Raw genomic sequence first — 15098 nt, forward strand, 5'->3', positions numbered from 1 at the left:
CCAAGCCTGCTTCCACCATGCCAGGCAGACACACGAGTGCTCTGATGATCCCAGCTGTGAGTGCTGGCAGCCAGGGAGCAACCTGATGCCTGCTCAGTTTGCTTGCATAGATGCAGCCTTGTCCTTTCTCTCCTGCCTTGTGCACAGTCACCAAGAGAGTGGCTGTTTTGTCAGCTGCTTGTGAAAGCTTTGCAGTTACAGCACCTTGTTGCTCCACAACGTGTGAAATACAGGTCCCCAGGTTTGAATAAAGGGCTACAGGGGATTCAGCCAATGCTCCAGAGCCAAAGAGATGCCTGCATGTAACTCCTGAGCTGCTGAGGGGATGTCTGCATCCTACTGCAGTGGATTCTGGTCCTGCAGTGAGGTTAGGAAAAGAGCAAGGAAAACATGTCTGGGGAGAGAAAAGCAGGAGGACTTTTTTACTGAAACTAGCTTTGGGTGGCTGGGAACTGAGGTTTTTGACACGGCAGTGACTAGCTGCTTTTCCTAAGGAAAGTGGCTGCTTCCTTCTAAAGAGATCATTGACATTTTGAATCAGACAAACTCACTCCCTAGTTTACTAAGCACTGAACCATTCTGGTTTTTGACAGATTTCCAAGAGGAGTTGGACTCTGGCGTGGATGGAGAGGCTGCTGCAGGGCTGGAGGAGGGACAGGAGCCAGGACCATGTAGCTGGTCCAGGACAGTATCTCTTCTGTGGTGGCAATAAGAGCAGCCTGCTGCCAGAGCTGGGATCTGCATCACCATCCACTTGAGAACCACAGCAGGCAAGGACCTAGCAGGGATCTGTGGTGTGCAGCTGCATTGCTCTGAGGAGAACACATTTACTGCTCCCAGGAGAGATGAGAACCCTGGGCTTTGCAACCATGCTCTTATGGGCTGGTTGGCTAAGACATCCCTGAAAATCTCATGGAAATGGATTAACCTGCTTCCAGCATCCAAGAGATCAGTGTAAACCCCTTCTACCTAATTTTCCCTGGTCCAGGACACTGTTCTCCTTGTCCTGGTAGCCTGCAGCCAAGGATGAATCTAATCCACCCCAGGCTAAGCCCCTCTGGCAGTCCCTGCCCTTCACAGGGACCTGCTCCAGCTGCAGTAGCTCAGCCTCAGAGCAGATCCATGCCAAGCATCCTCCCCCTCCCCAGCCACAGCCCCCTCACAGGTCACTGAGCGAGCAGCAGGAAGGCTTCTGTCCAAGCCAGCACCAGTTATCCTCATTTCCCACTCACACTGTTTATCTTGGCCCCTCTTTCCATACCAGCCTTCCTTCTCTTCCTTCTTCTGCCCAGGATTGAATTGCTGGGGCTGTCACTGTTGTTAATGGTCTGGGACAGAGCTGGTGCTTTTTGAGAGTCACACTCAGAGACACCTGAGCCCAGGCACTGTGTGAGCACATACCAGGGAGGAGGACCCCAGAGGGGAGAACACCTGAAGGAAAAATGAGCCACCAGCTGAGTGAGACAGGGGAGCAGGGGAGAGCAAGGGACAGGATAAATCTTGGATTCAAGAGGTGTCAGCACAAAGCCATCGGGGCACTCCCTGGCTTGGGCAGCCCAGGCACTGTGGATGCAGCACTGTGGATGCCATCCCCTGAGGGGTGCTCCCTTTGCCTTCAGGAATAGTCCTGGGCCATTTCACTCCCAGCCTGTGCCCAGGCATGCTGGCTGGCACCACACCTGGCTAATTGAATGGTGCAGACAGTCACAGCAGTGCTTGGGAGGAGAGGATGGTGCCTGCCTGTTGGACACACAAATGCTTCAGCTGGACAGAACAGCTTTGTTCAAACATCACATGGCCTGGACAAAAAGGGACAACAGCACACTTTGTTACAGCAAGATCTTGTTCAGAGTGCATAGGAGACCTGAGGCTCAGGGGGAAAAGGGCCATAGACTCTCAGCTTACTCTTGATGAGTGGCAGGAGCTGGGGGGCTGCCATCTGTGCCTTATCCATGGATGTGCCCAGGAGAAGGTGTCTTCAGCAGCCTCCACTGCCCCAAAAGCTTATCCTTACACTCCCTTCATCCCAGCCACCAGCAAGTGCTGACCTGCCAGAGTAATCAACCACACTGTGCCTCAGTTTCCCTCTACTGCAAAGGCAAACCTCTTGTTCCTGCAGCACTTCTTCCATGTCCTCTGCTCCTGTGGAAGCTGAGAGCTGGGGAGCTCCAACCCAGCATCTGCACTGGCAGGACTGAAGCATTTGGGGCTGGATGGTGCAGCCCTGGCACGCTCCCTCCTACCCCATCCCCGCACACCCATAGCCTGGCTGAGCAGTGCAGAGCAGGACACTTGTTTTCCATGGTGCTGAAGGACTCCCAGAAGAGATCTGCAGCCCTATGAACCCTTCTTCTCCAGCACAGCCCCCTTGCTGCTGCAGCACAATAGGCAGTGCTGTCTGCTCACCACACACTCCACGCTGGCTTTCAGGCTCAAACATGAGGCACAACAACTGCCTGCTGGCTTTTCTTTTTATTTTACAAAATCACAGCACAATTAAACAACAAAAAAAAAAGAGAGAGAGTAAAGAAGAGGAATACACATGGAATTGTTGCAATGAACAGATCTAGCAGCAAATAACCTGAGAGCAGCATGACCTCCAGGCATGGGCATGGGGCAGAGCTGGACAGTGGTGTCAGGCTGAGGGACTGAGAAAGGGTGCAATGTCCCAGAGAAGAGCATGGGCTAAGAGCACATCTCTGCCTGCTCCGCATTAGTGGCTCTGTTTCTACCCTTGCAAGGAAGGGCAGGAGGGAAACAGTGCAGGGAATTCAGGAGTGAGAGAAGAACGACATCAGCTACATATTTTCTGAGGGTATCTGGGTTGTGCTTGGCAAGGATCAGTACAAGGTATGGCCATTGTGGAACACCTCCATCACTCCCCTCCAACCCCAAATCACAAATTTGGCAGCTACTCCACCACCAGCCCACGCCACTCTTTGCAGCCCTTCCCAGGGATGCAGGAGCACTCTAGGTTGGGGCTGACAATGGAAACCAAAGGGATCAGGCTGTAGCTGGAGGTCACAGCTGCTGTATTGATGGGAAGTCTGAGAATCCCCAGCTCGCCTCCCAGATCAGTCCATCAAACAGCTTCCAGGCTGCAAAGGTGATGGAGTCCAGCAGCCCCTGGCTCAGTCTGACACAGGATGCTGGGTCACATTGGAGGCAGAGAGAAAAGGGCAGAGCAGACAAGGCTCTGCCCTGTCCCACACACTGGCATGAGTCTCAAGGAGGATCAGCCCTGAGGTTGGAGGTGGAAGCAGGTTGGCTCCATTAGCATCAGATTCACAGCTGGGAGATGGTCCCCTCCAGCTGTTGGGACCAGCCATGGCTTCTTCAGGACCTACTTGCCCTGTGGTTTGCCCTGGAAATGAAAAACCCAACTGATACTAGTGTACTCCTTGGGGTATGAGCTTCCCCAGGGTCCCTTCCTCAGCTGGACCTGTCAGGCCTTGTAAAGCACCCACCAAGCTCATCATAAAGCCCTCTCCATGAAGATGCACAAGCAGCAGACTCCAAGCTTACAGGGCAGAAGTGAGAAGGGATTTTGCTCCCTGTGCCATTTGCTATGTCAACACACCAGACTCAGACATGAGTGGCACCAGGTAGGCAAAAATCCCAGGGCTGCATTTATTTGGAGTGGAAGAGAGACTACGGAGGAGGCAGACTAGTCCCAGCTGGAGGCAGGAGGGATGGAGACCAAGACAAATTATCCATGCCTTGGCAGAGCATGGCCCTGCTCTTCCCAGCAGCCCAGTCACAATGGGAAAAGTCTGTCTGGCAGTGGGTAAACCCACCCCCTGGGCTGACCTCATGCCTGGCTGAGAACAGGTATGGATCTTACCCTCTTAGCAGAGCTGGCATCCAGTCTCTCTTGGAGACGAATCACCCATGGGGAATCCAGGGGTGCACAGAGGCGCTTGCCCTTTGTGGTGATGAATCTGCCAGGCCACGAGGGAAAAAAACAAAACCAAGATGTAGTGACAGGCACTCCATGGATGCCCAAGAACAGATCAAGCTTTCACCTACTCCCCACCTCACTGCCCTCCCCCATCTCTGCCTGTAGATTACTTTCTTCCCTGGCTTTTGTCCCGTGCTCTCCCCTCTCACTGAGCCTCTGGAGCTCCAGGATCTCTTCGGCAGCTCTCCCTATTCCTTTGCCCTCAAATCCCGCCCAACATCCCTCCACCATCCTGCTCTGCCTTCCACCCTGCCTGCGCGCAAGCTCCATCCCTTGGCCATCACGAAGCCATCAGCACTTGGGCTCTTACACGGCAGCAGGGATGTCACAGCCATCCTGCACCAGCTGGAGCCGGTAATCCTGCACGATCCGCCGCGGGATGGGCGCCTCGCTGGTCCGCAGGCAGCAGTCGAGCACGTTGTTGCCGGTGTGCACTGGAGGAGGAGCACACGGTGCAGGCTGAGCCGGCTGCTCCTCCGCCAGCTTCCCCGCAGGGTGACGGGGCTGCGGCAGGACCGTGCCTGCAGGAATGCTGGCACGCACTGCCCGGGCTGGGCGCACCGGCACCGGCCTTACTGCGCTCTCACCCCAGCGCCGAGGGCCCTTTGCCTCCCTCTGACGGAAAGCAAAGGAGACAGGGAAGGGTAAACAGGCAGAAGGCAACCCGCCTGCACCCCTGCTAGCAAGGCGGGACGCCGGGGTCTTTATTTACCCTGCTTCAGGGTGCTGCAATACAGACGCGCATTTCCGAGGGGATGGGGATGTAAATAAAGCTTCTCTTCAGCTTTATTTACTGAAGCAATCACAGGTTTGGCGGCTACCCCAGCACCAGCCCACCCCACACGGATCATTCCTGTGGCAGCTGAAGGACATAGCTGTCTGTGCTTCTCTGCAGGGAAGGAGATCCAGAGCCACCCTCCCAGCAAACCCTGTATTCACTGCTAACCCCTGACAAGGCTGGCAGCACCCACGGATGTCTGAACCCTCAGCAGCAAGGTGTGGTGCAACAGCACAAGGCGTCTGGACCCCCCAGCTCCCCACCACAGGTAGAGGTTCTGATGTCACCCACCCAGGCAGCTGGGACCTGTGCAAACACTGCACCCAACACCAACAGCCCCTCAAACATCAGCCCTGCCCTAACAGACACCTTCCCTCTGGCTCCCAGCCCTGCTGCTTGCCTCCAGGCTGCCGTACACCACGGGTGACAGGAATGGCACCTCGGTGGTGTACTGGGGAGAATGGGACCAAGACAGTCCCAGCCCAACGCGTGCAGGCTGGGCTAGGGCACTGGGAGGCAGGATTGCTCCATGGCCTTTCCCAAACATGCCTTCCCTGCCCCAGAGCCCTGCAGGCTCCTGTCTGGACTTTGTGCAGGACAAAGTCCCTGTGGACTTTGGTTACAAGAAGGTTACAAGAAGAGGATGCAGCAGGGCTGTGAGGAAGCAGCAGCCATGTGTCCCTCTAAAAGTCTGCTGGAAATGCAAAAGAGAGAAGAAACAGAATGCTCTAATTTCCCCAGGAAAGGCAGCCTGAGAGGTCCCATCTTACCATCCAGGATCTGTCCCAGCAACAGGAGACTGAGGCAGAGAAGATACAGCCGCTGCATTTTGCTGCTAAGTCTGGCAGAGGATGGGCTGGAGGCAATGGAGCTCCAGGCAGGAGAGGTGAGCTCTGCACTGCTTCCCTGTGCCCTGCTGCTGCTCCCCACTGCTTATATACCCTTCCAGCCCATGGCTTTCAGTTTCTTTTGGAGGCTGGGAGGTTGTAAAAAGAATTACAACAGGCTGGATTTTAATCTTTGAGCAGTTCCCGAATATCCCAGCAGCTGCTTTCCCTGCAGCCAGCTGTTCTCTGGTCCCATAGCCAAACACTCTCTTGCCCTCTCTGCCAGCACTCAGGCCATAGGTGTCGCTGGTAAACACCAGGCAGCTCCAGGGTCCCTTTACCTTGTGAAAACACCCCAGGGCCCTGGGACAGCACTTGGGGGGCTCTCACCCCACGCATTTCCCAGTCTCTTCTCTGAGACATCTCTGGGACATTCACAATATTATGTAGTCTCAACCCTTTGATGCTGTGGGGGGTAGAACTTGCCTCAATCCCATTTTGGGGGATATGTTGGTACTGGGGTGATGTCTGTCTTCCCCTCAGAGTCTCCCTGGCTGTTTGCTGAAGCCTAGCTTTCCCCTGCCCTCCCCAGTGCCGGCATGGGGGCACAGCCAAAGCTGGCAGAGAGAGGAGAGCCCAGTCAGCGCGCTCCACTCCAGGACCAAGATCTCGCAGGCCAAAAGACAACCTGATTTCCAGGTGTCCCAGAAAATGGTTGTTGGCCAAAGGCAGCTACAGAGCTTCCTGTAAACAGGTTTTCTCCGTGCAAGAGCAGAAATTCCCCACGGAGGCTGTGCGCACAGCGCAGGGTGCCAGCATCTCACCCGCTGCGTGGGCACTGCCGAGAGCGAGGACCAGCGCTCCCGCTTCGAATCTTCACAGGAGCACAGGGACGGGGGCTGCTTCTCCTTGGTATGGTGACTCACCAGCGTGCCAGTGCCAGTGCCACCTGCAGTGATGTCCCTTAAACCAGGCTGCTTCAGTCCCTTGTGGGAAGCAGAGATCACCGGGGCTGTGCAGCCCAGGGAAGGAATGGTGGAAGGCTCACTGCTGTCAGCATCTCCTTGTAGGGAGTTGGAGATGCCAGGCTCAGGGTCTTCTCTGAGGGGCCCAGGGGCAGGACAAATGTAAAGGCATCAGATGCACCCACATAAATTCCCACTGACAAAAGGAAAAATATTTTGCAGCAGGGGCGAACAAGCCCTGCAGCAGAGTCTCTATGCCTGCAGTTTTACCCTTGTTCCAGCTTTGGACTGTCGGTGCATCAAAGGGGAGAGCAGTGTACAGACCCCCTTCCACCTTGGCACAAGGCACACAGCTGGGACCCAGGCACTTCAGTGAGTCCCTCATGCTCCTCTCAACAGTAGGAGAGGCTCTGTCCCTTCCCCACTCCATGCTAAGAAGCAAGAGGAGACTCCAGCCATGCCACCAGACATGGTGCTGCATTCCAGCACTGGCACTGTCACCAGCCTCGTATGTGGGGTGATCTGCTCCATTAGGAAAGCATTGCCTCTGGCTGCTCCCATGCCCAGCAAGCCAGCACTGTGGAGAAGGAAGCAGGTGGGGGCTGGTGGGCAGGAGGAGTAGCACAAACAGGATGTACCAGGTTAACTTCAGTCAGCACCTGCTGACACTCCCAGCCAGCAGAAGTCGAGTTTAGGTGGAGGAGGATTAGTGCCATCAGCCCCCGGCTCCCCGCAGGTTTGGGGATGTAGGATGGATCTGCAACCAAATCTTTCCACCTAATCTCCTCAGGACACTGCCAGAGAGATGTCACAGCAGGAAAAATGACAGCTCCTGGTAGCTGGTGGCCAGAACTGCTCCCAGCCCAGAGCCAGCTCCTCGCTGGGGGTTGGTCTGACAGTGTGGAGCCCTCTGCAAAGAGTGGGTCCCAAAAGCAGTGCCCTGACCCACTGCAAGTGTGGAGGGTGCTGGGGGGCTGCCCAGCAACAAACCCTCACCTCCTTGCATGTTCAGTGTGTTTGACAGATCTTGGAACTGAGGGCTGGCAAGGGGTGCTGGGACTCCTGTGCTGTGGGATTTCCTCCAGGCACTGCTGGATCCTGCACCCCATGGCAAGCAGGGGTGTCCCCAGCTGCCCCTTCCCTGGCACAAGGCTCTCCCACCTGCTGCTGGCTCCCCACTGGCTCTACACCAAGAGAAGCATGCTGAATTGGGAATATATCCATCTGGGACTAAACTTCTTAGCCACCTCTGGCTGCTGGGGACCCCCATCCCTTGAGCTGCCCACAGCCCTGCCAACAGCATGGGCAGGAAAGGGAGGTTGTTCTTCCTCCTGACAGTTGTCAGGGAGCCCAGTGGGTCAAAGTACAGCAGCTTCACATGCCTCTGCTCCCCAGGAAGAACACCAGAGTGAGGAAAGGGGCTTTCCACTTGCATTGTGAAAGGGGAATGTGGTGGGTTTCCCCCCTCTTACTGGGGTCAATAAAATTTCTAAGAAAAGTGTGGTCATCTCTGAACTGCATCCCTGTGGCATTCAGGAAGGTCACCCATCCCCCTTGCAGGATTGAGTCTCAGGGACCAGAAGAGGCAGTGCAGATGGGGAAGACAGGGATCTTCAGAGTGCAGGGTCCCCAGAGGCACAAACAGGCAGGGGATTTGGTGGGGATGAGGAAAGAGCGTTGTTCACACTGACTCATTTAAGCCTCTTCCTGAGCAGTTAGAGAGCACTGGAGCTCCAGCCCCAGGGACACCACAAGATGCAGCAGGAAGCATCCATGAGCACTTACTCCTGCAGAAACCTCGATAATGCAGTTGTTAATTTAAGTGGAAATCCAAAGGGACTAACGATCCCTGTGGGAAATCCTACCCATCAAAATGTAAACAGACCATGTGGGTATCACCTCCACCCCTGGGCTCTCCTCAGGGAGCACTGACCATGCTGCTGCCTTCCTGGAGACCCGACAGCCACAGGAGCTGCCAGAACAGCTACTCCCCAGGCTGTTGGGTGGTGGACTGCCTTCCACCTCTGAGCTACAGAGCTGGAAAGGGCAAAGGGGGAATTTCGGCAAATTCCAGCTACAGCCAGTCCCCGGGGGTGGGATCTGGGCTGGCTGCATTCATTTCATTGGGAAATACTGGGAAAGCACTGCAGCTGCTTCAATTCCGCTTGCAACACCCAGCTCGTGGCAGCCTCTCACAGCTCCCATCACATTCCCAGTCCTGGTGCAGCACAAGGACTGAGGCTACAGCAGCTGTGGGACTTGAACCCCACTGGGTCTCCTCTAGCTGAGTGAACACACCCAATCTGATTTAAATGGAGATAAGGGGGAAATAGCAAGTCACAGCTTTTCCCAGAAGTAGCCAAAATGAACCTGAGAATCTGGTCCAGAAGGACTCAAAAGGTTCCAATTCCTTTTCTGTCCCTAATACTCATTGTCTTCAGTGTCACTGATGTTTAGGTCACCATGAATGATGAGCAGCAGATCCAAAAAAGCCTTCAGCTGTGTCTTGCTCTACACTCCTAGGCAAGCAACCATCTCTCTGCAACACACGTGTCCCTCAGCATCACCTCTGGGCTGCATTTTCCCAGCCAGAAGCTTCCTGCAAGCAGCACCGAGATGGCAGTGACCAGGTGGGATGCCCCCAGCCTGACTCCCTGCAATCATTCTGCCTGTCCTTTCTTCAACCCTCCCTGAAAAGGGATTTCAGAGGGGATAACTGGGGACAGCTGTATAAAAAGCAGCCCATCAGGAATTTCCTTGACACGCCCTGCATGGCTTGGCAGAGAAGGATGCCCGGTGAGGCTGCACACCCAGTGCACTTGTGGACAGATGTACAAGAAAAATGGGAAAGAACAAACCCTTGGGGACTGCCTCACTGCTCTGTTGGCTCTTTGACAACGGGCAGGGGAGGCTGTGAAGTTCTTGGCTTGTTGCAGCTCTGGGGCAGGGCTGACATTGGCCCCAGCACAGGATATCCTCAGAGTAGAGCAGATTTTCCACAGCTGCTTTTTCACAGCCAAGGAGCAGGTCTGCAATGGGGAGACAAGGATGGGACACAAGCAGAGGGACCTTGGGTTCTGGAGAAATGGAAGGAAGAATAACAGCATGAGACACCCCAAAGCCAAGGGTCCTCAGACAGCAAAACAGAAGGTGAGAGAAGGAGGACACTTGGGAGTTACATGTAGGCAACAAAAGGGTTGAAAGGAAGCTCTGGGCTGTGCCCTCTAGGACAGCATAAGTGCCAGGGGATGGCCAGCTGGGAAATACCTTGGAGCAGGAAGGGTGAGAGCCCCTGCTGGCCACCAGCCACTTTCCCACATCCTCTCTGCTCTCAAGACCATAGCAAACCTCAGGAGAGCAGTGCTGGCAGAGAGAACACCAAAAAACACTTCAAAGCTTTGCTTGGAATCCAAAGCCCCTCTAACACCCGTGCAGCCCCAAAAGCAGCCCTTGGCCCCCACGAGACTGCTGCAGCACTGCCCACTCCTGCTGCTGGGCGAGGACCTGGGATGGAGCTGATGTGCCTGTGTCCAGGTGAGCCTTGCTGGAGCTGCACCTGGCATCAGAGCCCAGAGCACTCTGCTGTTGGCACAGCCCTGGAGCATCGTCTGCACCAGCTAATGACTTGAGCTAATCATTTGGCCTGGGCTCAAGACTTTCTTGGCTGCACTTGTTTTCTGTCTCGCCCGGCTGCTCTCTGCTGTCACTGAAGCCTTTCTGTTCCAGAGTGGCTGAGCTATCCCAACTCTTTGCTCAGCTTTGCTTCATTCCCTGCAGACTGATTCTGTGTTTGGGTGGGCTTTTATACATCCCTTGCCCACCTACTACCCCAGCACATACTTGATCAACACTGCCTTATCTTTGCACACAGCGTCAGGCTTGCTCTGCCCAGGGGTACAGCTGTGTGAATCCCTTTCTGCTGCTTCACTGCTGCACCACCTTAGACCTTCTTCTTCACATCTCTTGTCCCAGCTGGGGTCCATGGATTCAGCTCCTTCCAAAGAAGGAATTTTGGTGCCCACTGAGTGCTGCAGGTCACAGCTCGTTACTTCTCACAGGGAATTTCCTTGGAGGTGTTTCCCTGCTGCCATCTCACTGCAGCAGCACTCTGACCACCTGCTTCACACCTGCCTAGAGACGCTCACAGTAGCCCTGCCACCTTCTTTTCCTGGAAAGCAGCATTCAGCAGTAAATCTGGAAGGAGAGGGCAAACACCTGTGTGCGTGCAGGCTCAGGCACACGTGGGCTGACATTTGTGCATCTGTGCCCATGCTCACCTGTGCCTTCCTGAGCAAAGGACAAGCTCCCGTGTGCTTCCAGATCCTGTTTTTTTGGTAAGTTCTAGGGCAAATTAGAACACCACCACTGGCATATCTTTTTAACCTGTTTTAGCCAAATGCCCTCCTCACATTTGAAAGGAAAAAGCCCTCCTTGAGTGGTGTTTTGTTCCACAGGCACAGAAGCATCAGGGCACATTTCACATGCTGGTTCGTTCCTACCATATTCTCATGCTTAGCTGTTTGTGGTTTCAGATGTCTTCGTCTAGACCTCATTTCTAGAGAAATTTTGCAACCATTTCACAATCCCCTGACACTACAACCACCACAAGGAGTTCATCAGAGGCAGGGCCACTGGATGCAGTGTGTCCTCATCAAACACAGGGCTGCCTCCAGCCCTCCCATGGCACCCCCACCTCATTCCTTGTGTGCAGGCGTCAGTTCCCAGGCTCCCAGCAAAGCCCAGGCCACAGCATAACCTCACTAATAACCTGTTTTGCTGCTGTTATCCCAAAGCAGCAAGGAGAACAGAGCCCCTGCTTTGAACAAGCAGTTCACATCCATGGGTCAGAGTCAGAGGGACAGGCTCAGCCGTGAGAAAAGATGCCGTGTCCAAACCAGCGTTGTGCCCATGTTCTCTGGCACTTCAGAACCTCTCACTGGGGACAGATGAGCAACCAGGATGTCTCCACCTCTCCACCTTGCTGGGAAACACAGCTACAAGAGAGGGGACTTGCATTGACCCCCCGTGCCAGCAGCTCCCAGCCTGAGCACCCCAGGGATACATCTCTTGGGAGCACCTCAAAAGCCTGGACCTGGGGGACAATGGTGAGTGGGGCAGGAGAGCACCCTGCCATGCAGCCCTTCCCACCCCACCAAAGCCCATCACAGCAGCCAGAACAAAAGAGTTTGGTTATAAAGAATATATTTTATTGCCACACATCCTGTCCAAAAACTGGTCTGGCAGACGGCCGGGTGTTCAGTGTGGAGGAGGAGACAGCTCAGCGCCTGTCCCATGCTCAGGGCCAGTATCTTGGACTTCACAGTTACTTTACACAGCCTTAAAATGATAGACCTAAATGCCCTATTAATAAAGCAATCAAGCCAGATACATACTTGGTAGAAACACTCAGCTATAAGCTTTACTCCAACAAACACACCGCCCGTGCTGATACTGTTAAGCTCTGCAAATCCTATTATTGCATTTATATGATTTAATAGACCTTTACTGACCAAAGTCCACGTTCAAAATCTCTGCAAGCAGATAGCAGTGTGGCTCTAGCACAGCTGTTTAATTTGCTTCTTCTCAGCATGCTGGGGAGAGCAGGTTGCAGGCACAGGGAGATGCCATTTTCCCCCCAGCCCTGTCCCAGGGGTCTGTCCCACCTCCACTTGCAGTCTCACCTAAAGGTGTCCTCTACTCAGTGACTTCTCTCACAAAAATTTTGGGATAGAGCTGCTCTCAAACGACTGCAGGATGTCTACGGTGAATTTTACAAAATCTGCTATTCCCCCACCTTCACAGCTTCACATGTGTTTTTCACCATATGGGCTTTTCAGATTTCGTAAATATATATGAGAGAGTTGCTATTGGTTGTGGGTTTTTTTGCTCCCAGAAAACTAAGCATTTGTCTTAATAGTGTCTGAAGCCCTGACACAAGCAAAGCCAGGGGAAAGAAGAGGGTAAAATTCCACTAAACTGAACAATTTGTTCTGATTTCATTGCAATTTTGTAGCCAGGGGAGCTAAAAGGGTATAATTCTACTAAATTGAACAATTACTTCTGATTTCATGGAAATGTTGTGCCTAAAAAAGAAAATGAAAAAAACAGAGGGACAAATTGTGGCTATCTTTATACAAACTACAATGCAACAGTGTACCATAAAACCTGAAAGATTAGAACAGGCCAGACACAGAGCCACACTGTTACCCCACAACTCTCCATCTCAGCTCTGTTAATTGCTCTGCAAAGAAGCACCCAGCAAGCAGCTCAAGTAGGACCACGGGATTTGGGACCTGCCTGGTTCCCCACACCTTGCAAGCCAAGAAGGAGCAAAGAGATGAGAGGAAAATAAAATGCAGCCAGGTTTATTTGGTAGAAAAATAAGATAAATCTTCCAGAAAACCCAGCCTTCAGCATAAAGGCTACTTTGTGAAGCATAAGGAGAGAGAAGTAAAGCCTTTCAGGAAGACTGAATGAAAGCACAGTTTTCAAATATAAATACAAATGTATAATATCCCCCAAAAAAAGTCATAGGAAAGGCATCCATCCTGCTAGGCTAAATAACTCTCCTTTAGTGGGAAGCATGTCTACTTCCCTCTAGAGGCCATGGCTCAGCTCCCACGCCCAGGTCCCCACTTCTCTGGCCCTGGGACGGGTGAGGACCTGGGTGCCTGCCTTGCTGAGAGCACCCAGGCACTGCAGGTGCTGGGGGATCTCTGTGTCAGGCATAGCAGCAACAAAGAGGTTGTGGGGCAGAGGGAATCCTCCTCAGCCTGCCCCATCCCCGCCCTGGGGCTGGCGGGTGGGTGGGTGTGTGGTTTGTGCGTGTCCATTGCCTTTGCCGGGCCGTGGGTCAGTCACCAGTGGGAAGGCATCCGTCCTAACAAAGGCAAGGAGCAGGGCGTGAGATGGAGAGGGTCTCAGCCACACCATCCACCCCAGCCGGGGGCCATTCCCCAGAGTGACCTGCCCTGCCCGTGCCCAAGCATTGCCTTGTCCCAGCAGCTCCAGAAACAAATTTACTTTCAAGGCAAGCACAAACCAGGAGAGAGTTGTTCCCTAAGGGCCTCTGCGCTCCAGCCATGGCTCTGACAGCTCTCCCAGGCTTTGCACCAGGGGCTGAACGCCCGCCCTCCCACACGGAAGGATCTAGAATGGGGTGCAGCACCCTCACTCTACTCAGCCCCCTCACCTACCTGTTCAGGCCTGGCTTAGGCCCGCTGCCGCCTCTGCTTCTTGGGTCTGCCTCTGGGACGCTGCCCCTTCTTCCTGCTCTTGTCATTCTTGTCCTTCTTGTTCAGCTGCTGCATCAGCTTCTGGACAGTGTCATCATCGGGAGAGGCGCAGATTTTCCTGTTCTTCTTGGTGATGAGCCTGGGGAGCAGCAGAGAGGTTTTCTGGGGGGGAGAAGAGGGAGGACAGGGAAGGATTTGCCTGAAGCCAAACTGTTCCAAGTGGTCCTGGCCACCACAGGCTACTCACACAACAGAATGAAGGTAACATCCCGACTCGGGTCCCTGGAGGCGGTAGGATGTCACCACGCCACTGATTTCCTTCTTCAAAGGTTTGTTCTTCAGGCAGCAGTCCAAGGCTGAGCTTCCAATGCCTGTGAGAGAGGAAGGAATGTGGGATTTGGGATTGCCAGTGAGCCAGGACACCTTCAGCACAGAATGCCAGCTGACAGCATAGGGCTTGTTTGGTGTCACAGGTTGGGGGTGATCCTGGGCACCAGGTGGGGTTGGAAGCTCTGAACCCCAATGCCCAGGTCAGACCTGGCCCCAGGAATACGAGACACCACATCCAAGGCTGGTGGCGGGGAAACTGAGGCAGAGAGGGGCTCCTTGAAAAGCTACTGAACACCGTTCCCCTGTTCTTTTCACCTTGGGGTGCTGCTGCCCCACCAGCCACATGCACACAGACACACTCCAAGCTGAGCAAGCCCTGCAAGCCCATGCCACAGGCACACACAGCACAGAGCCCTACACACACCCGCACACCCCACACGCCAGTGCGCTGCAAACACCACCCTCAGCACCCTGTGCACACCCCGCTGAGCATCCCACACCCTGCCCCATCCCAGCAGGAGCAGGCAGGAGGGCTCCTCGCCCCTCACCTTGAGCCTGGGTGATGAGCAGGGTGGCAGCCAGCAGCAGCATCAGGAAGGGGCGGAGAGCCATGGTGCTGCCACGGTCACGGAGCAGGACGAGGCTCGGGAGCAGGACACGCACTGCTGCCTCGTGCTGGGGCTGCTCCTATTTATCTGTGGATTCCTTGCTTTCGTTTTCGGACAGCCTGGCAGGCAGCCCACCAGCCGGCCAAGGGCTGGGTGATGAAGAAGTAGAGGGTGGGGGATTCCTGTAAGCTGCAAGCCCCCCTTTACAGACACGTCCTGTCTTGTTCCCAGCTGCCCATCACGGTGTGGGGCACCAGGTAGGGGACACACTGGAGATACAGCTCCCATCACAGCTAGATGAGTTTGTGGGCTCCAGTTTCCTACACAGTCTCACAACCTGCCACTACCTGCTCTCAGAGGGTCGGGTGTTTGTTCCCATGAAATGGATCCTGGA

The 15098-nt window shown here is 54.4% G+C and overlaps 2 protein-coding genes and 1 long non-coding RNA gene across 3 annotated transcripts; 1 reads left to right on the forward strand and 2 right to left on the reverse strand.

Moving 5' to 3' along the window:
• Positions 1 to 2462: 2462 nt before the first annotated feature.
• On the reverse strand, positions 2463 to 5640 carry LOC135290211 (C-C motif chemokine 19-like). Its single transcript, XM_064404097.1, has 4 exons — positions 5510 to 5640; positions 4272 to 4395; positions 3845 to 3941; positions 2463 to 3364 (listed from the first exon to the last, which is right to left on the reverse strand). Exons 1-4 carry the CDS (start codon positions 5565 to 5567, stop codon positions 3344 to 3346), a joined length of 300 nt encoding a protein of 99 aa, XP_064260167.1. The 5' UTR covers positions 5568 to 5640; the 3' UTR covers positions 2463 to 3343.
• LOC135290213 (uncharacterized) lies at positions 4587 to 8029 on the forward strand. The gene is made up of 2 exons (XR_010352910.1): positions 4587 to 5625; positions 6110 to 8029. It is a non-coding gene; the product is annotated as an uncharacterized LOC135290213 (long non-coding RNA).
• A 3687-nt stretch (positions 8030 to 11716) lies between these two features.
• LOC135290414 (eotaxin-like) lies at positions 11717 to 14791 on the reverse strand. The gene is made up of 4 exons (XM_064404323.1): positions 14645 to 14791; positions 14014 to 14137; positions 13728 to 13905; positions 11717 to 13411 (listed from the first exon to the last, which is right to left on the reverse strand). Exons 1-3 carry the CDS (start codon positions 14706 to 14708, stop codon positions 13743 to 13745), a joined length of 351 nt encoding a protein of 116 aa, XP_064260393.1. The 5' UTR covers positions 14709 to 14791; the 3' UTR covers positions 11717 to 13411; positions 13728 to 13742.
• Positions 14792 to 15098: the final 307 nt, after the last annotated feature.

This window comes from Passer domesticus, chromosome Z, assembly GCF_036417665.1.
Source record: "Passer domesticus isolate bPasDom1 chromosome Z, bPasDom1.hap1, whole genome shotgun sequence".
Classification (NCBI taxonomy): domain Eukaryota; kingdom Metazoa; phylum Chordata; class Aves; order Passeriformes; family Passeridae; genus Passer; species Passer domesticus.